Source organism: Xylocopa sonorina, chromosome 8, assembly GCF_050948175.1.
Source record: "Xylocopa sonorina isolate GNS202 chromosome 8, iyXylSono1_principal, whole genome shotgun sequence".
NCBI lineage: Eukaryota > Metazoa > Arthropoda > Insecta > Hymenoptera > Apidae > Xylocopa > Xylocopa sonorina.
This window is the reverse complement of record NC_135200.1, coordinates 12434215-12455310: the sequence shown is the minus strand read 5'-3', so window position 1 is coordinate 12455310 and position 21096 is coordinate 12434215. Positions and strand designations below refer to the sequence as shown.

General features: G+C 38.6%; 5 protein-coding genes across 7 annotated transcripts; 3 read left to right on the top strand and 2 right to left on the bottom strand.

Moving 5' to 3' along the window:
- Positions 1 to 244: 244 nt before the first annotated feature.
- LOC143426121 (b(0,+)-type amino acid transporter 1) lies at positions 245 to 7151 on the top strand. Of its 3 annotated transcripts, none has more exons than XM_076899312.1 (6): positions 245 to 634; positions 4898 to 5257; positions 5360 to 6108; positions 6248 to 6461; positions 6535 to 6840; positions 6915 to 7151. In XM_076899312.1, the coding sequence occupies exons 1-6, from the start codon at positions 610 to 612 to the stop codon at positions 6977 to 6979; spliced, it is 1719 nt and encodes a 572-aa protein (XP_076755427.1). In that variant the 5' UTR covers positions 245 to 609; the 3' UTR covers positions 6980 to 7151. The 3 variants fall into 3 exon arrangements, with proteins under 3 accessions (XP_076755427.1, XP_076755428.1, XP_076755426.1); XM_076899313.1 differs by lacking the exon at positions 245 to 634 and adding an exon at positions 4765 to 4789; XM_076899311.1 differs by lacking the exon at positions 245 to 634 and adding an exon at positions 4765 to 4789 and having other exon boundaries at positions 4877 to 5257.
- On the bottom strand, positions 7132 to 8034 carry LOC143426133 (uncharacterized). Its single transcript, XM_076899332.1, has 2 exons — positions 7935 to 8034; positions 7132 to 7851 (listed from the first exon to the last, which is right to left on the bottom strand). The coding sequence occupies exon 2, from the start codon at positions 7840 to 7842 to the stop codon at positions 7276 to 7278; it is 567 nt and encodes a 188-aa protein (XP_076755447.1). The 5' UTR covers positions 7843 to 7851; positions 7935 to 8034; the 3' UTR covers positions 7132 to 7275.
- A 322-nt stretch (positions 8035 to 8356) lies between these two features.
- Naam (Nicotinamide amidase) lies at positions 8357 to 11014 on the top strand. Its single transcript, XM_076899135.1, has 6 exons — positions 8357 to 8602; positions 8668 to 8908; positions 8969 to 9436; positions 9810 to 10019; positions 10102 to 10346; positions 10435 to 11014. The coding sequence occupies exons 1-6, from the start codon at positions 8469 to 8471 to the stop codon at positions 10997 to 10999; spliced, it is 1863 nt and encodes a 620-aa protein (XP_076755250.1). The 5' UTR covers positions 8357 to 8468; the 3' UTR covers positions 11000 to 11014.
- A 940-nt stretch (positions 11015 to 11954) lies between these two features.
- Ints4 (integrator complex subunit 4) lies at positions 11955 to 15304 on the top strand. The gene is made up of 7 exons (XM_076899301.1): positions 11955 to 12111; positions 12180 to 12598; positions 12673 to 12999; positions 13075 to 13339; positions 13407 to 13869; positions 13950 to 14433; positions 14521 to 15304. The coding sequence occupies exons 1-7, from the start codon at positions 12061 to 12063 to the stop codon at positions 15260 to 15262; spliced, it is 2751 nt and encodes a 916-aa protein (XP_076755416.1). The 5' UTR covers positions 11955 to 12060; the 3' UTR covers positions 15263 to 15304.
- A 115-nt stretch (positions 15305 to 15419) lies between these two features.
- Nup214 (nuclear pore complex protein Nup214) lies at positions 15420 to 20922 on the bottom strand. The gene is made up of 5 exons (XM_076899292.1): positions 20768 to 20922; positions 20278 to 20571; positions 16050 to 20193; positions 15643 to 15826; positions 15420 to 15556 (listed from the first exon to the last, which is right to left on the bottom strand). Exons 1-5 carry the CDS (start codon positions 20798 to 20800, stop codon positions 15529 to 15531), a joined length of 4683 nt encoding a protein of 1560 aa, XP_076755407.1. The 5' UTR covers positions 20801 to 20922; the 3' UTR covers positions 15420 to 15528.
- Positions 20923 to 21096: the final 174 nt, after the last annotated feature.

Sequence of the window (21096 nt, the reverse complement as noted above, 5' to 3'; positions counted from 1 at the left end):
TAATTAAAGGATTCGAGAATAAATATGTAGATATCCAATAGAAGTCGAAAGACGTAAAAACGATATCGAGCGAGTTTAAGCGCCGACGCTGGCGCTCGTGGTACTATCTTCCTTTCCCTGTCACACTCGCGGTTTCCCCTTCCCGACCCCAATCCTGTTCGCTCTTTGGCGGGTACGTTTCCCTCTGTCGAACGCCCAGTTCATCGTCAAAGGTGGATGAGTACGAGTCGCTATTCTAATGTTCTTAGCCGGACACAAGACTTGTAGAGATTCACGTTGATAACATTGTACGAATACGAGATTAGTAATATTCGACACGGGAACGAGAAAGTAGTCGCGTTCGAACAGTGTTATTGTTCGAAATTTGAAGCGGAAACAAGGGCGTACAACAGGGTCGCCCGTTAGAACGCGAACCAAAAATTTTTGAGCCAATTTAGCGCAAAGTATATATATATACATATATATACATATATATATATATATAGATAAGCAGACGGCGGTTCGAAGACAGCTGTAGACAGCAGAGAGAGTGGTTACACTGAAAAGTCGGCGTGGTGTCATGAGAGGCGGTCTCACAGTCCGCCCTTCTTATCGGTCCCTCTTAGAGTCATGCATGTCGCGCCCTTCAAACGAGGTGAGTGACATTTTTTCTCATTTATCTCTATCACGTTCCCACGTCCCGCCATGGTTTCTATCGTTTCTCATATTACAAGGTGAACGTTTACCCACTTATTCGTAATTGATAGGATTCGCGCGCTTTTTACCCCCTCGCCGAGTTGCTCATTCATAAACGTACCATCCATTCTTCAAATACTTTCTCCGACACTGTTCAGCTGAACAATCAATCAATTCTATCAAAAATTCTCCTCCACTTTCGCACGATTGATACCGACAAATCAATCGTTACGCGGAAATAATTCAATCTTAAACAATAAATACACTGCCCTTTTCAATGCAAAAAAGGAAAACACAAAACAATAGAACTTAACATCCTCGATTTATCGAAAAGATGTTAATTAGTTAATGATTGGTATCGTGCTCCGACAAGGATGTTTAGTAATTTTGTTAGAACTGGTGTAATTCGTCGATCAAATAAAACTTGGTAATACGTATGTAAGTATACTTGTGTCAATTGTAGAAGTGAACACGTGTATCTTCTCTGTGTGAGTCTTGTTTTAAAGTGCAAACTGTTACGCTTTCATCTCCAAGCATTATTGTATACACGACACATACGTAACATGTAAATTTCTATTAAAAGTACAAAATTTTGTTATTCAGCACATCTATTTGTTTTGTTTTATGATTCTGGCAGAGAGACACGAATGTTATTGTTAGAAGTGTCTACCACTTAGAATTCGCAAGGGGCAGTCTAATTTTATATTTATTAGCACTATAAAACCGTTACTAATAGGTAGGAACGTAAAAATCTGTACAACGTTTAAAGCACATCATAAAACAATGTACACAATCGTATATACAATCGTATATAGACGACTTTTTAACCTTGACAGTATTTATTGTTTACACCAGTCACAGTTGGCACAAATAACAATGTAAACAATCAAAACGAATCAAACATTTTAATAATTAAGTAGAAAGAAAAATTATTGCGATCGTTAGGGCAAGTAAGTATTGTATTATGAAACGGAAAAACTTAACTCGAAATCCACGAAGAATTGCGTCATCCTGTGAAACGGGAAACTTGAGTGCATGTAGTAGAGTGTACGAAATCCTTAAAATACTCCAAGAATATCTACATTTGCTATTCAACTTTCTCACCAGTGACAATGAGAAATTCTTAATTCGACAAAAACGAACAACTGTTCTTACATTAAAGAATTAAATCATTTTCTCGATGGTTCGTTTCGATATTAAATCTAGTCGATAGCTATTTTCTTTTTAGATACGAACTTAGCGCAAGTGGCTTCGTTCCTCTCGCGAAAAAATTATACGCTTATCGAGCTTAAGTACCAGCTATCTTTTTCCAGTTAATCGTTTCGATTTCATTATGGAAAATATGGGGAATATGATTTTTATTACGAGGCATTCGATATCGATCTCAATATCCCGTCTACATACAAGTGTCAGAACTTATTTTTAACATTGCACAACGGGTATATGTCGTGCGTATACTTACAAAGTGGCCACAAATAGACGAACAACGACTTTTGAACGATCTGCTCAACGAACTGACGACCATAAGTACTCTACGATGTATTCCGTTTAAGCCAATTATTCTTTCTATGCAAACCAATACGCCTTATTCTTCTCCGTGGTGTTCAGTTACTACTATCTGGGTTAGGTGATACGTTTTCGAAGTGGTCTTGAGTTTATCGTAAAATTCTCGGCTTATTACTGAATACAACGTACGCGGATACGTATACGGTTATTGAAATTCTTTAAAACAAACGTGACGTATGTAAAATGCATTGCTCTTTTGAGATAACAAAGTTTCGTATTTCTACGTGTTATGTACAATTTTATTGTAATCAGAACCTGTCTTTCCTCCTTGATGTTGTAGACAATGGCAAATGCAACGATCGATAGAATGTAACGAAACTGTAAATCAACAGGCTCTACGTTAGTAATTTTAATTCGCAACGTAGAAAAAATCCGGACAAATTGAATACCTTTTACCATGATTTGTATAACATAAATCATCGTACGTGCGTAACTTTAAATAATTTTTGAATTGAATATATTTTAGCGCGATCGATTCGAAAGAAATATGACGGAAATACTAAACGTTCAAAAACAATTTTGTTCTTTCTTCGACGATCTTATCTCGTCTTAAAATCGCATTTCGATGTTCTTTTCAAGAATGAATTCGTCCTTCGGCCGTGGACACAATCTTCTTCCATTCAAGACCTCGCGCAGAGATCGGTTTCTTTCGCACGAACGATCACTTAAACGCAATTGGATCATTACGACACTTTATAGTAATAGGTTTAATTAACACGGTTTAGAAGGGGTTTTCATGCACGCGTATGTGGCATATTGATAACAAAAATCTTGATTCAAACCGTAGCGATGAGTAACGAAAAGCAAGTTTCAAGTACAATTAGCAAGGTTCGCGAGCAAAAAAGATTCCCCTTTGGAAAGATGGACAGTTGAAACTGCGTATTGTCATTTTATGCTAAGCGATAGAGGAGCTATTGATAGACACTGTCCACTCTACGCTGCAAACATTTGAGTTAGCATATCGTGTTACCGGTTCGACGAATTTTGCAAAGTACATAATTCATGGCTCGTCAGCGCACAAGTAGATGTCTGATGATAAGTACCTTCTAGATCGGATAACGCGTTTATTGTTCAGATTATTTAGAATCATTAAATTTATCTTGGCTTTACGCGAAGTAACAAGTTCGAATTATATTTCGTATTTAACTTAGACGCGATGATCTCAGTTTAATTGAAAAAGAAAGAGGAATCGCCACGTTTCGGTTCCTTTCTCGCTTCTTTTAATCCTCTTATATTCTAACCCGTACACGGTAATAATATTGCGATTTCGATAATCTTGATGTACCGATACTGCACGCAACTGCATTCTGTGATACGTGAAAAGAATTACGTGGATAAGAGTGGCAAAAACGACACCTCACCACATAGCAACAAAATTAGTCAGCACCTTTCTCAAACAGCTCCAGTGTTACACCAATATTTTTCAAACGCTACTAGCTGGTAAAGGAAATGCAAGCGAAATAGAAATCGATGCAATGCGTTTGAAAGTTCGAAGAAATTTAATTATCAAATTTTATGAATACTCTCGAGCGAACAAGGAAGCTGAAGAAATTAGCGATAAGAAACTGTCGAGTAATTGCTATCGTCTTACTTATACGAAAACTTAAGTGAAATATGTTAAACGAATAATTAATGTACGAATACAATTACCATTATATGTGCAAAAACAATACATCAATTGACGTAAGATCATATTAGAGACTGTTAGAATAAAAATGAAGAGGTATTAAGGCAGGTAATTTTTATGAATCTACATAATGTAATAATAAATCGTTAACGTAGATGCGTCGAGGAAATCGATAATCCTTTATCAAAAGGTCACCTTGAAAGTGAGACCATTCACGCGTTGCGTACTACGTGAATGTATTAAGTTCGAATATTATAATTTGTGGCTTGATTAAAGTTTAATGCTTTTTGACATTTTAATATTGAAAATGATTTACTGCTGATTTAGATCCGATAACGGTACCGTTATCGATGATTATCGCTATCGAGGAATAAGGGGATTAGAAAAGTAAAAATTTAGTTTGAAAACAGGGGATTTAATTTGCTTCGACTGTTTTAACGATAGTTTCACTGCCGGTCAAGGAAGAATGATCGCGTTCGGGTATCGATAAATAAATTTGCGTTTTACGATACGTTATGCGTGTATGCAAGAACGTGCAAAGAAGGCAGACCGATCTCAGTCACAAGAAATCTTTGGCGTCTGGCCACGCGAGCTATTACGGTAGCAACAACGCCTCGGTGATAATAATAAATATAATAATGTACGTCATGTGGCGACATGACTAGAGATCGAACAATTTACAGCTTTTCAGATCGTCGTGTCGCAGTTCTCTGAAATGCATGCTAGTAACATTTTTCATCAGTTGCTAACAACAAGAGCTGGTATTCAATTAATTAGTTATCGTATCGGTGTGTTTAAGTTCAATCGATCTTTTCATTAAATTTCAAAGTAAATGCAAGTAGTAGTAGTAGTAGTAGTAGTATAGCGTGGACTTGGTTGAACCTCTTGTCGGTAACAAAATCTGATGAATTATGCACAAAGGTAGTAGAGGTCCATCGTTCTGTGAACGTTTCCTTCGGTGATAGACCATACACGTGACTCATTTAATGGAAAAATTTCGATTAAAAGAAAGGAAACGAATGATTTCAGCTACCGTGGGATATGATCCACAAACGAGTAACGGGAATCAGTCGCAACAGCAATTGCAAGGCGGTGGATGGAATGGAATTCCTGAAACGACGCTGGTCTCGCGATCGATCAGAAGCAACGGAAGCAGCAACGGCTGGAATCCGGTTACGTCGCCGTTTCAACATCAACAGGAGCAACAACAACAGCTACACGAACGGAAACAGACTGAAGTTAAATCTGGAGATCTGGCAGATGATGAAGACGGTGGTGGAGGGGGTGGAGGGCTGGAGGGGGCGGACCCAGAGGAGAACAACTCTGTTCACCTCAAGAGACGGGTGGGACTCGTCAGTGGGGTGGCTCTAATCGTTGGTACCATGATAGGTAGCGATCTATATGATTTCATGAAAAATCTTATTTTGTTAACTGAAACTAGTATAGGTTGAAATTGTTGTTGTTCTTCTTCGTCGAATCACGAAACGACAGGTTCTGGGATATTCGTTTCGCCGTCAGGGCTTTTGGTTCGAACCGGCAGTATCGGAATCAGCTTCCTCGTATGGACAGCCTGCGGTATGTTGAGTCTGTGCGGTGCATTGGCATACGCTGAGCTGGGTACGATGAATACGAGCAGTGGCGCTGAATACGCTTACTTTATGGATGCATTCGGCGCACCACCCGCTTTCCTCTTTTCGTGGGTCTCCACTTTGGTCTTGAAACCATCTCAAATGGCGATAATATGCCTGTCGTTCGCGCAGTACGCGGTCGAGGCCTTCGCGGCCGATTGCGATCCACCCGAGGAAGTCGTAAAGATCGTTGCGCTTTTGGCGATCATACTTATATTGTTAGTAAACTGTTACAGCGTTAACCTGGCCACAAGTGTACAGAACGCATTTACCGCAGCCAAGTTAATCGCCATACTGGTCGTAATCGCCGGTGGCTCTTACAAGTTGATACAGGGTAATACTCAACATCTGAAAGGCGCATTCGATACGATGGACGGTGGTACCGTTAACGTAGGCAGATTAGCCACAGCTTTTTACACCGGCTTATGGGCATACGATGGATGGAACAATCTCAATTACGTCACCGAAGAAATTAAAGATCCCTCGAAGAATCTGCCGCGTTCCATTATGATTGGTATACCCCTCGTCACGCTGTGTTACGCGTTGATAAACCTTTCCTATCTAGCCGTGATGTCACCCTCGGAGATGATCGAAAGTGAAGCCGTCGCAGTGGTAAGACAATCTTCCTATTCCTCTTTCTATTAGAGAAGCCAAGAATTAGAACAAAAGCTCGCATCTTCTTCGTTTTTTCCAATGATTCCAATCGAATTCGTAAGGAACGTATAAAGAGACATCGAATAACGTTTTGCAGACTTTCGGGAATCGGATTCTTGGCGTTATGGCATGGCTTATGCCGCTCTCGGTCGCGATCAGCACATTCGGTTCCGCAAATGGTACTCTCTTTGCAGCAGGTAGACTCTGTTTCGCCGCATCCCGAGAAGGCCATTTACTAGACTGTCTCAGTTATGTACACGTGCGACGCTTTACTCCTGCACCAGGACTTATTTTTCACTCCCTTGTAGCAGGTAACCATCCAATCCTTACGTCTATCGTATTAAACACGCTTGTCGTATTATAAAATATCCTTTCATCGATTAGGAGCGATGGTACTATCCGGCAACATAGATTCGCTGATCGACTTTTTTTCGTTCACGGCTTGGATCTTTTATGGCGGAGCAATGTTAGCCCTATTGGTGATGCGAAGAACCAGACCCAACCATCCTCGACCATACAAGTGTCCGCTGATAATACCTATACTTGTACTTGGAATTTCTGCGTACCTGATTGTTGCGCCGATCATCGATAAACCTCAAATTGAATACTTGTACGCGGCTGGGTTCATATTAGCGGGCATGTTTGTCTACCTCCCATTTGTCAAATACGGATACGTGCCCAAATTTATGGGTATGTTGTCGCTTTCCAAATTCAACGCCTATTAGCCGGAAATTTAACAAAACAATCCATCCTTTTATTTGCAGAAGGAGTAAACGCGTTTCTTCAGATGTTACTCGAGGTTGCTCCAACAGCTGCAGCCTTTGATTGATTTAGATTAGATGCAGAAGCATGATTTTTAAAATGCCAAATCATTCCACTGTGGCATAATAAACATGATACGAACATCTATTTTAAATATGAATAGACAAAGATATGTATCCTATCATTGAAGCTCAAGGCTGGCCCGAACGAATTCATAAATATATAAAAATATTATTTTATTACTTGTTATTCTTCATATACGATACAGAAAACATTATTGTTAGAGAGAGAATTAGTTAATGTTGTAACTATTGAACAAACTAACTAAAAAATATTTTAAATGTTTGTGGTTCAAATTAAATTTCACTTTTTATTTTTACCTACAATTTTCTTACTTACTTTACCGTAAATCCCTAATATACTTTCGGAACCTTTCCTACGAGTTATCTGATTCCTATGCTTATTCTTGTCTTTACTCTTATCCTTATTTTTATTCTTAAACGTTTTCAAACTTTTCTCAAGTCCCGATTGGAGTGTCACATCCTTCTTCTGTGCTTTCTTCTGTTGTTTTTTTTCTTTTACCAATATTTTATAATTAATCCCTTTCCTTTTCTGTGGTTTTGCTCCTAAACTTATAGCCAGTGCTTCTTCAGCATTCTCCGCTTCTGCCCCTTTAAACCCAGACATGCCGAACTTCATAACCTGGTATCGAATCCGTTTCATTTCTAACTCCTGTTTTCTTCTCTCATCGTTGTATTTACTCTCTTTATCCTCCTTTCCACTGAATTTAGGTTTCTCCTGCTTATTACTTTCTTCGCTTTCGACAACTTCGGTTTTTTTCTTTCTTGGTTTTTCGTAACTAACCACTAAGTAATTTTTTTCAGCCTCCTTTTTCATTTTCGATACTCGCGTCGGGACAAAATCTTCCATTATAAAATACTAGAAAAATAATTTACCTATCATTATTCCAGTTTAACTTTCTGAACGATAAATGCAAGGACTTAAATACTTATACGTCATACTATTTAATTATATCCTTAAACTGTTTGGTCTTATTGATAAAAATAGTAAACTTCAATCTGTTCGAAATTTAACAGATTCTGTACATACATTACTCCATTCAAATATATAAAACAACTTGTATCAACTAGATAGGATTGTTTTTTGTTTTGTCACGGAATACTATAGAGGAGAAACTTCGTTCTTGTCGTGGACATAGAAATAAATTTCTATATAGTTCCTTGTAGAGTAAGTAAATTATACACCAAGAATGTAATTTCAGAATATTGTCTACGATTTCCACTATTTCTTCTTTAAATGTCTTTTTCCTTCTTTTCTTCTCTATTGTCTGATGAAAAGTGGTAGAAATATAATCGTGTCGTAAGGTGGGATATCTCTTTAAGAGTATCCATTCTGTGGTTTTATACATTCCAATTTGTTTCTGTACTATTTGAGCACGCATAACCTTAAATGTTGTCTACACGTCGTAACCTAAATTAAGCGCAACACACGTGCGTACAGGGGTACGTATAATACTAAAACGATTGTTGCATATAATGGAAGAATATGCTCCCATCAATGTACGGTTAGCAATAAATAGATTCAATCCACTATTAACAAAGACTGAAGATACACAACCTCGAATATACACGCCGGGAGAAGAGATTTCGAGTCAGCCTGATTTTTTGAGGTAGATACTTATATCTTGTGTATATGAATAGCGGAGTTTTTTTACGTATTCTACAATTTTATTAGAGGACATGGAACGTACGTAGACGACGAGAGCACATTACGTGCGTCCGTGGCTGGTGTATTGGAAAAGGTGAATAAACTCATTTCGATAAGACCCTTGAAAGCACGTTATCAGGGTGAAATAGGAGACGTAGTTGTAGGTCGTATAACGGAAGTACAGCAGAAACGATGGAAAGTTGATACTAATTCTAAACTTGATTCTGTCTTGTTACTATCCAGTGTTAATTTACCAGGCGGAGAATTGGTAAGATATCAATCTATCTCTTGCAGCGAGTAAAAAGTTACTTATACATGTAATTTATAGAGGAGAAGATCGGCAGAAGATGAACAAACCATGAGAAGATATCTCCAAGAAGGAGATTTAATTTGCGCCGAAGTACAGAGCACTTTTGTAGATGGTTCTCTTTCGTTACACACCAGAGTTTTAAAATATGGTAAATTATCTCAAGGTATAATGTTAAAAGTTTCGCCAGCTCTAATAAAAAGGAAGAAAATTCATTTCCACAATTTGGAAAATGGTGCCAGTTTGATATTAGGAAATAATGGTTATATATGGATTGGAGCTAGTGCACAAGATATAGATAGATCAGAGGGTGGTTTTACACAGGATTTGTCAAGGATTCCTCAAGCAAACCGTGAAGTTTGTGCACGTTTACGCAACTGCATTTTAATTCTAGCACATTTTTGTAATATTCAACTCACAGATACATCTGTAACATACGCTTATGAAGAATCTCTGAAATACAAAGTAAGCGAGCTATTAGAACCTGAGGTAATGATGGATGTATCATTGCTAACACATAGAAGATTAATACAATAATTTTTCATCATTATCATTTATGCTGAATATTTGTCAATAAGGAATTAGGAAGATGAGAAAAGCTCTTAATCCAATTTCTACTGTAAATGCGTTTAAAATATAAGGCATATGGGAGGAGAATAAAAAGATTCTAGAAGTTCTCTCACAGTTTCGTTCATTCTATAATAGTCAAATAAGTCACTATGTGACTAGTTTAGACAATATTTGGCATTGAAAATGTTACTACAGCATATACTAGATGCGCGCAAATACAGAATCGTATCACTATAAGCTATAGTTAAAAGTGAACAAGTATTGATTAAACAAATAACTTAGAAATAAGAAGTTGCAGAGAGAAAACATGGACGCATGTTTTACTGCATTTGATAAAGATGGTGATGGATATTTATCTTTGACAGAATTTGAATTTATTTGTCGTGCGTTATTTCGTAACGATCGTGGAAAAGTTTATAGTATCGAAGAAAATCAATTGAATGAAATTCACTCTATATTTGACTTGAATGGAGATGGGAAAATTGACAGAGAAGAATTTGAGGTATGCGAGCACCGCATTGTTTATAATAAAATAGCAGTAAATGGTAGTAAACTTTAAATATGGTTACTTTCTTAATTTGTAGATATGCTGGAATCGTTGGATTAAAATATGCACCCGGCCAAAGAGTGCTTTTTTAATCGTAGATGTGCAAAATGATTTCATAACAGGTTCTTTAAATATTAAGCAATGCGCTGCACAACACGATGGTTCGGAAGTAATCGAACCAATTAATCGTTTATTAGAAACTGTTCAATTTGATTCGGTATTTTATTCGCTTGATTGGCACCCTATAGATCATGTATCTTTCATCGATAATTTACACCTTAGGTAATCGATTGAAATTAAAGTACCAACACATCTAAGTTTGATTTATTTTTATAATGAAATTTATGAAATATTTTATACATTTATACAGGGAAGTTGATCCTAGTAGCGGAATCTCGAAAGAAGCAGCACAAGTTTATGATACTATAACATTCAGAGGTCCGCCCTTACTCAAACAACGCCTTTGGCCGCGTCATTGCATTCAAGACTCTTGGGGTGCTGAACTTCACAAGGATTTAAAAATTGTAGAGAATGCAATTAAGATATATAAAGGTACCAATCCTGAAGTAGACTCGTATTCCGTTTTTTGGGATAATAAGAAAATGATGGAAACAAGTTTGTCTTCGCAATTACAAGAAAAGGGTGCGACGGATATATATATTTGCGGTTTAGCCTATGACGTTTGCGTGGGAGCTACAGCAGTAGACGCGCTTACAAACGGTTATAGGACTATCCTCATCGACGATTGTAGTCGAGGTGTTGATCTTGTTGATATCGAAAAGACTAAATCTACTGTTATAGCTAACAATGGAGTAATTGTAAATTCAAGTCAAGTGAAAGCAATGGTAGAAGGGAGGGACCGTAGACCTGAACTTGGGTATAAATTAGCCTTAGAAATTAAACGGAAATTGAACTTTGTAGACGATGATAATTGATAAATATTATTAGTCATTGTAATCATTTTACAAATTAGTAAATACCATAAGATTGTTAAATAAAAATCAAATAAATATAATTTAACATTTTATACTAAGAGATTTTTTCTTTAAAAATAATGTACGCATGTACCCTGACAACACAACTTTGTCGTAGTACGTATCTGCACTCGACGATGGTCATGATGTAACGCGGTAACACCACGTTCTGGAGCTACATTAAAGGTAAGAGAGAGAAAGATATATAAGAAAGCTATAGGAAAGAGTGAGACAGATGATACCGGCTCTATTATAGAACCCGTGGCGCCATCTCTGTGAAAAGTGCTCAAACTGGTCGCTCAGCGGTACCGACAGCGAAGTAAACTACTGAGAACTACTAGCGCCATCTCTGCGGAAAGTACTGAAACTAATTACCGACTTAGTTTCAGCACTCCTCTAAGAGATGGCGCTAGTAGTTCTCAGTAGTTTACTTCGCTGTCGGTACCGCTGAGCGACCAGTTTAAGCACTTTTTACAGAGATGGCGCCACGGGTTCTACAATAGAGCCGGTATCATCTGTCTCACTTTTTCCTATAGCTTTCTTATATATCTTTCTCTCTCTTACCTCTAAAGCGAAAAATATACAATAAATTAGAATATAATTATTAAAATAAACAAGAAATTATAATAAAACTATTGAAATATACGAATGAACGTTTAATTCTCTATATATTCTTATGCATTTTCGCTCATGTTTAGGAATAAATAAAACATTTCATTTAATAACATTCCTACATGAAGACAGACTGTATTATGTCAGCTGATTGATAATATAACCTTGCAACATTACTTTAAAATTGATCATTCTTAAAGTGCAAATAATGTACAAAATCTATGATGTCGAAGCGATAAATACTATTGACAATAAATACTACACATTGTACCATTTATAAAGAGAGAAAATAACTTGTTTTTATATTTTTTACTTTGAAATAGTGAGAAATGTAAGTTTAACCTTTATGGTATCAGAGAACATAATCAAGTTTCTACATTTTGGAAATAAATGTAGGGCAATTCATTAGAATGGCAGCATTAATGAAGAAAAGAGTCTTAGCTGAATTTAATCAAAGTCAGGTAAATTAGACTTCTTTGTTTAAAATAAACTCGGTTGGAAAACTCTGGTTAATCGTGTTTACTTGTAGGTTATAAATGAGCCACCACTAAAAAGATTAAGAACATTACGCCTTGTGTCCAGTTCAGGCAGCAAAAATGGAACAGAGGGAAGTTCAGCATTAGCGTATATAGAGTGTCTAGAAAAATGTAAATGCGGCAATGACGCTTTACAGATTCTTGTTCGTATATCCGATACGATAGCATATATCTCTCCCGAAGATGTTCCTTCTGTGGTGAAGAAATTATCAGAAAGATTTGCTATAGAAACAGAAGCAGCAGTCCGTGCTAAAATACTTTGGATATTCGCAGAATTGGGAGAAGTAACAAATGACGCTACAGAGAAGACAAGAATTGTTAATGAAACTGCTGAACTATTAAGAAACGAAGAATCGCATAGAGTAAAAAGTCAGGGATTAGCTACATTGTTAAAGCTGGGAGATTATCATAGGTATCTGTCATAGATATTTGAAAAATTCATTTATATTAACAATGTAAAAGGAAAATTAACTGATTGAATTTTAGAACTCTTGCATTGAAGATTGCCCGTGAACATTTGCCTGATACCTGGCACGGTGTACAAACGCGATGTCTTTCTATCATTGGTAGATACTTAACTGCAAATGCTACAGATGATACTTTAGCACTTGTTAGCAATTATGCGCGTTCTCAAGATCCGAGAGTGCGTGCTCGAGCATTCGAAACAATGGCCGAGCTTCACTCTTATAGAGGCTGCAGATTACCTGCAAGCTTTTTTGGAGAAGCTTGTGCCGCGCTCAGAGATGATTATGAAATAGTTCGCAGGGCTGTTCTTAAATTAATATGGTTATTAGGCAGGGAATACCCTGAAAAGTAAGTGCTAACCAACTGTATTCGTCTTGATCTCTTATCGTTATTTGTTACTCATGCAGATGTATTATTTTTTAGTATTATTATGGGTGCGGATGGAGAAGATATACGTATGGTAGATTGCGCGTTCTCCCAAATTTGTAGTCTTATGGGTGATCTGTCACCGAGAGTAAGAGCTTCTGCGATGTCTCTCTTAGGAACAATGAAGGGTGTATCCCAGCGATATATAGAACAAGCGTTAGATAAGAAACAAAAAATTGTAGAAGCAGATAGACCAGAAGTAGAGGAGAAAAGCGGATCATGCGGAGCATTTATTCACGGTTTGGAAGACGAATTTCTAGAGGTACCGCTATTTATTTATTTACTTAATATTTATATTTCGAACAAGTAATGCAAATAAATGTATTTAGGTGAGAACAGCGGCGGTCGAGGCTCTCTGTACTTTATCCTTGGAACAACCAAATATAGCTAGAATTTCGTTGGACTTTATGGTTGATATGTTTAACGATGAAATTCAAGACGTGCGGTTAAGAGCTATTGAATCGTTAAGAAAAATGTCTGCGAGCGTAACGCTTCGTGAAGATCAATTAGAAACGATTCTCGGAGCATTGGAAGATTTTTCGGGCGAGGTGCGAGAAGGTTTACACGCTACTTTGGCTGCTAGCCGACTCGCCACAAGAAATTGCCTTCACATGTGTGTAAATCGTCTGCTCGATAATTTGAGCCGCTATCCACAAGATAAAGAGAGTATTAGAAACTGTTTAGCAGCACTGGGTGCTTCGCATCCGTATTTGACATTACCTCTAGTGCCGCAACTTCTCGGACGGCACCCGTTCTTTGACACACCAGAGCCGGACGTTGATGAACCTTCTTGTATCCTTCTAAAAACATGCTTTTTAAACGATATAAAATAACAATTATTTTTTTTACTTATTCTTAACTATAAATTATAGATGCAAGTGTGCTGGTTCTAATATTTAATGCCGCGTTGCACTGTCCAAGCATGCATGCTCTCTTTACAGAACATGCGTCTAAACATTATCATTACTTGCGTGATACTATGCCGCATTTGGTTCCACGATTGCGACCAACTATAACAAGTGGATCAGATCTTGGAAAGGAAGATAAAGGCGATGAGGAGGCTGAACGTGGGAAAGAATTTCTGGAAAAAGTAGTGACGGGTGTTGAAAACGCAAGACCTGGTGGTAGAGTCCATACGCAGCTCTTGGAAGCTGCAGCTGTCGATCTCGATCGATTAGCGGAGATGGACCATCGTATGGAGGGAGCTGCCCGCTTCACTGTTCTATACATAAGATGTCTGCTGCTTCTGAAATCTGTGTTAAAAGAATTTTCAATATCATCAACGAATTCGGTGTCAACTAGTCCATTGCCTAATACAACTACCAATGTGTCGGTTCTTCTTCAGAATACACAAAAGTACGTTTAATTAAGGCTTATGTTTTACACTTCGTCTTATTTATCGTTTAACATTGTACTTATCGGTCTTTGAACGAAACATTACAGATTGCAACGATTATTTAGTGGCTTAGGTGAAAATGAAATTATATTGGCCAATGATGTTTGGTTGAAAGCATTGGCGATAGAATTGATCCGAGTAACGAGAAGTGTGACAGGAAGAAGTGCACTTCCACTCGCGCGCCACTTCCTATCCGAAGCTGACACTTTGCCTCAAGATACATCGAGACTGCCATCTTTCTCTAGAGCTCTTGTACTGCAGATTCCAGCTTTAGCCGATGTGAAACCCGGTTCTTTGACGCGAATGTTGTTACCGTTACTATTAACACCGGCGTCCCAAGGAGAAGAACGTCTACCAAGGCCGTCGGTATCCACTCGGTTCAGCAGAGCAATCATCGAAGAACCTAGGGGTGATGCGGATGCTGCATTGAAATTTACAGGCGGTCTTTTATTGGGAATACCACTGACAGCAAAAATATTGAATCTACGAGATCCAAGTATACTGCGTATTAAATTGAGACATCCCGATCAGCAAGTGCAATTGCTGTTACCACGTCAGTCAGACTTACGGCTGCAGAACACGGAACAAAATGATTACAGACTGAGAACTACAGTTTTGCTATCGCATCAAGTCTGGATGGAAGCTTGCAACGTAGAAATATCTCTCGCACTTCTCGTGCCATCTTCGTCTGTGTGTACTCATTCCCCTCTTGACGATCCATGCGTCATAGATCTCTGTAAACCGACTAAAGTGTCAATTGCACCGAAACCTATAAAGAGGGGCATCTAAGTATGTGTTTTCTCTTCTCATATACATTATTTTATAAAGGAATTTTTTATTGTAGATAAATTTCAAACATACCCAATGGTTTTAACTTTTGTATAATACAGATTTCAACAAATTTTATCAAATTAATATGTTCAGATTAAAACGTAGCTAGAAATACATGATCTACACGGACTGTGTGTGGAGCAAGGCTTAAAAAATCTACTATTTTTATATAAAAATAATAACACGTTTTAATAGACTACATTCTTAATTTAGGAATTTGTTAACTATCGCCACGTGGAGAAAGAGCTTCCGCTGTAAGGAAAGAAAATGATAGTACGTTAATTACGTTTCATTTTACAGGATTAAACAATTGTTCTTAAATCTAATGCTATTCTTACCTAGTAAATACTGGAGTTTTTGGCGCCTCTGGACTCTTTTGCGCTAAACTACTAAAACTAAGCCCCCCTGATTGACTCGCCAAAGATTCAAATGTGGTACTACCGCTCACACTTCCGAAAACCTTTGGCATGTTGTTATCAATTGGAGCGGGATTTCCTCCCATCGTTGGTGGACTTCCAAATGCTATTTTATACATTTTTACAGTCAGTTTTAACATATTAAACAGAAACGTGTGCGTGAAACATAGTAATATGCACTGCAATACATGAAATGTCTGTTCGCACGTTCGCTGTACTTTAATATACTCTTTTATTTCACCTGCTTTTCTCGTATCTTTAAAGTGCGTAGCTACATGCGACGTAAGAACAGGTATTTCATATGTTCCGGTCTAATGTGCATTAATTACCTGGAGGTGCAGCACTGGCTCCAAACGCTGTCGCCCCAAAACCACCACCGAATATCTGCTTTGGAGCTCCGAACGTTGGCGACGAACCAAATACTGGCTTGGTGTTAAACGAAGGCGTCTGCCCGAAAACAGGTTGGGCACCCAGCCCAACAGGCTGCTCTACGCCCAATGGCGACTGGTTAGCTGCAGCGTTGCTGAATACAGACGGGGATCCAGGAGAAGCTAATACCGGAGCGACGTTATTCGCTGTACCACCGAAGAAAGACGTAGGTCCCGTATTTGCCGGCGAACCGAATATCGAGCCGGATTTTTGGGTGTTGTTGTCGAAGATCGATTTCTGAGGTGTTCCAAATGTATTTATCGTAGACGCGTTGCCTCCGAAGATCGAAGCTGCTGAGGCTGGTTGAGCGTTTCCGCCAAAGATCGAGCTGGTGTTACCCCCACTGAAGTTCGTCGCGGCGCTAGTCGAGGTTGGCATTTGACCGAATAGAGATGTGTTCCCGAATGGTTTGAACGTAGGGCTGACCGGTTTTCCAAAGGTCTCGGCTGCCGAAGAAACCGGCGGTGTACTTGGAAATTGAGTGTTCATTGGTAGCGATGGTTTCCCGAAGACAGAGGCAACCGTAGTTGTTGCGACGTTTCCGAAGGTAAGCGTCGACGAAGTGGTTGTAGTAACGTTGGTGGTGTTCACCGTAGGTAGACTGATAGCAGCTTCGCCGAAAGTGGGTTTCGGTAAAGTACTTTGGAAAGGAGACATCGTGCTAGAAGTTGTCGTCAGACTAGTTGTCGCTGGGCTTGACGCTGGTGTAGTACCGAAGTTACTGAACAGTAGCATGGACGAGGTGGTCGTAGTTTGCACGGTAGGCGCTGTGGTGGTTACGGTGAACGTAGATGTAGTCGGTAAAGAACTTGACATTCCTCCAAATATAGAGATACTTGGCGTATTTGTTTGACCGGAGAACAAAGAACCGGCGGAAGATACGGCTAAGGTTTGCACGGAGCTTGTGGGAAGAGTAGAAGCTTTCGATTCCGCAGAGAATACCTTCTCGATCGTAACCGAAGGCGTAATTGCGATAGATGACGTAGCTGTGGTTGTTTCCTTGCCGGTAGTTCCACTTGCTTCTGGAGTTTGGTGGAAATTTGATACTTGATTGTTAGTCGCGTTTTGTCCCCATAACACTTGAAAGCCAGGCGTCCCAAATGTGGGTTTATAGTTGTACTTTCCGTCGGCGCTAAGATTGCTACCAGTAGACGCGCCGAGAGTTTGATTAGATGATTGAAGTCCTGCAAATAATCCTGTTAACGTTAACGAGTCTTGCGTTTGTGGCGTTGCTGTCGACGGTGTAACTTTTAGGTCGAACGGGGCGCTGGTACTAGAAGGTTTCGAGGCGAATGAAAATGCTTGCGCGGCTGTTGTTTGCTGGCCAGCGAATGTGCTTTGCGGAGTACTCTTTACTGACATAGTACTGGTAGTTGCGCTGACAAAACTGAACGTAGACATCGCTTCACTTTTCCCGGCTGTTGTCGAGGCTACTGCCATTCCGCTTTTCAATCTACCGCCCGAACTAATTTGTGCTTTATCTGACGATGCGATCTCTGATGATAATGCATCTTTTAACGAATTAGCACTGAACAAACTATTCTCTACTTTGAAGGAATCAGTGTCCGATACAGTTTCTTTTCCAGTTTTTATGCTAGATTCTTTGGCTGTAGATTTGTGTGCTGCCGTTTCTCCAGGCTTTTGCGCGGAAGTACCGAACGTAATGGAATCAACTTTGGGAAAAGATTTCATTAGATTAAGCAGGGTAGAAGCGTTAACCTGATTGAATGCAACATTATCTTGTTTTGGTTTAACGGTTTGGATTACTGCAGTAGTTGTTGGCGGACATGATATTTTTTCTGATTGCAGGGGTTTATTTCCGGACGGCATGGGTGGGAAAACAGCGTCAAAGATAGTTTGTTTCTTCTGTGTTTTGTCTTGTGGTGATACACTGTTAGTTTCATTTGTACCAATTCTTGCTACAATGCTGTTCAACGAGGCTAGTGGACTTTGTTGTTTCGGTTTCTCGATGGTTTGTTGTTTAGGAAGAGGACTTTGCTTCGAAACAGCTTGTTCTACCTTGTTTTTAGAATCAGTAGTCGAAGTGCTAGAAGAGAAGGTTACTTCGAAACGCTGTTGAATAGGCGAGTGTTGAACAGGTTTTATGGTTGCAGGAGTTGACTTCGACAAATGTTCTATCAGTTTCAGTTGTTTTGCTCGAGTGAAATTTAATGTCTTAGACGCAATCGCTCTGCATCGAGCGTCTATGATGTTTGTATTTCTCGATAGAGTGACCGATGATTTCGACGACCCAATGCTTAAATTTGATATCGAACGATTTAGCCCATAAATACTGTTATTGCAAGCGATCGATCTCAATTTCTTTTTCAACTGTTCTACTTTATGTTTCTCCTGCAGAATAATTTTATTATGCAACACAAGATTTTGATACACAAACTCCAAATAAGGAATCTTCATTCGTGATCTTTCCTGAGACTTATGATCCGACAATTCCAAGTCTAAAATTCTGCTGGCTTGAGTGAGTTGTGTTTCAGTATAATAAAAAAGTTTTTGAAGATCGGATATTTTAGTACTGTCTCCACTGTTTCTAATCGCAAGATCGTTGGTTGCCGCATTCTTCGACTTGGTCTCTTCAACCCACGCAAATGATTGTAATAACAGTGCTTTTAAATATGCGATATCGCTTGATAAACCATTAGTTGCCTTTCTCAGTTCCTGCAGAAAATGATCGATTATCTCGGATTTTTCTTCAAGTTTCTGACGTTCATCATCCGTGCCACATTTCCACGTTAGCGGTTTCGATCTATCCTGCAATTCCTTTTTGAATAAGGTGTACTCTTCGAAATATGCACAAATATCTCGAGCCTCATCGTCCGGAGACGGTTTCTGCTCCACAACTTCCTGCGCAACCGTTTCTTTGACCGACATTAATTTAATATCCGGTTTTACAGTCTCTTGAGGATGAATTTCCCTAGCTGATTCCAATTTCATTTCTATACCAAAGTTCTCGGACTTCTGTTCTTGTTGTTTCGGTTTTTCAGTCGCAGTTTGTGGGAATAAATTGTTTCCTTTGAGAAATTTATCGAAAATATTTCCTGTGACGATCGGTTTTCGTTCAGAAGTATTTTCTGACTGCTTTCCGCGCGGTGTGCTTGTTATCAAGCCATTCGTGATAAGAGATGTATCGGGAGCAATGCTCGATTGGGCTTGCGGAGGAGTTGCGATAATTTCTGTTGGTGGAGAATTAATGGGTGGACAATTGGGAAACAGATTCACCATGTGAAAGCTACACAATTGTCCCGATGTCGAGAGAATGTGAAGGATGGGAACTGGATAAGGTAAAGTAGAGTCTGCTCCCCATGGTAATCTTTGGGCCGGAGACTTGTCAATAGCTAAACCTACTGGATAACTTTCTGTAGTGCAAATCAGTGGCAACTCAGCTCTGCCACTGTCTACCAATTGCCACTGACTCCAGGTAACACCTTTATCTGCAGATCCCAGTACAGCTATTTCGCTACTATTACTGCTAGCTGCAATGATTAAACTCCATTCTGGTACATGATCGAAGTAATAACGAGGAATTACTCCTTCCCCTTCTGCATCCGTTACCCCATAAGTAATATCTTCGTAACAAGTAAAAACAGCATTCGCTTCGCCTTTCGGAGCATCAACAACGAGGACATTAATACCCTGTTCGTTACCTAAGTAAGCAGCACAGAATTGGTAATTACTGATCCATAAAATACTAACAACTCCTCCGATATATGGGTTCGGACCAGGGATCGTCCTCGCTATTTTTAAATCGGGCTTAAATTGTACTATACTGCCGTTCTTACAACCTACAACAATTTGCTTCCCTTTAGGACTCCATGCCGCGCACAGAGCATCCAAATTATTAAATTTTTCTAAAGCTTTCAGTTCAATCGTTTTTTCCTTCTTCTCTTTTATTTTGAAACTACCGACTGTGTAATCGCTAGCTATCGTACACAACATGCCCGCTACTGCGGGATTCCATCTTAGATCATTTACGAACACGTCTGCGTTCAATGTAGAGACTCTGATCTCATACAGTAGCTGCAAACTCTGGAATAAAAAAACATAACTGTAAAATTTTTAAGTTATTTGACAACGAAAAGGAGAAATCATATGAAAATTCTAATGACATACACTTTTAGTAAGTGCCTGTGCATCATAGATTAAAATCAAAGGTCCGTTGGGTGCCACAGCTAAATAGGTGCAATCACAATTAAGCATTAATTTAGATACAGCTACTGATAAGTTTAGTTCAATTTTCCATTCCGGATCACAATTCTCTCCTGGCTTCAAAATAACTATTTTATCATTTTGACCCGCGTACAGTAATCCTCTTTTCTTATCTGCAGCCAATAGGCTACACGCAGTTGGTACAGATGTAAACGCATCTAAAATTTGGCAAGTATTTGACTGTTTAAATTGAAACTCCTGAAAAATAAATGCATCACATTAAAACCCACACAAATACAATGAAAAGCGAATTATACATAGTTTCACTAGCTTGTTCTTAAGTATAATCATTTAGTGTATCGTACATAAATACTAAACGTTTATTAATGTTTATAGGTTAGGATCGAAACGCTATACTGTAATTACGTCTTAAAAGAAGGATAACACATAATACCTGAACGTCTTTTGGATCGGATGCAGTTTTCATATTTAATTATTTTACAACACCCGTCATAGAAATAAATAATTATCAGGAAGTAAATTTACTGAATTCTTGTTAGGTTAAATTTAAAGTAAAGATACGTTACAAAGTTGTTGCACAACCTTCGATTACATCGACTAAGATTGAATTGTTGTTTACATTGAAATTTCAGCTTCTCGAGCGCCACTAGAGAACAAGTTCTAAAGGATTTTAATTAAATGAAAGTTTAACTTGAAAGTGACAAAATATTAATTTTCCCTTTCGTCTTAACTGAAAGTACAACATCTCGAACGTACGATCCT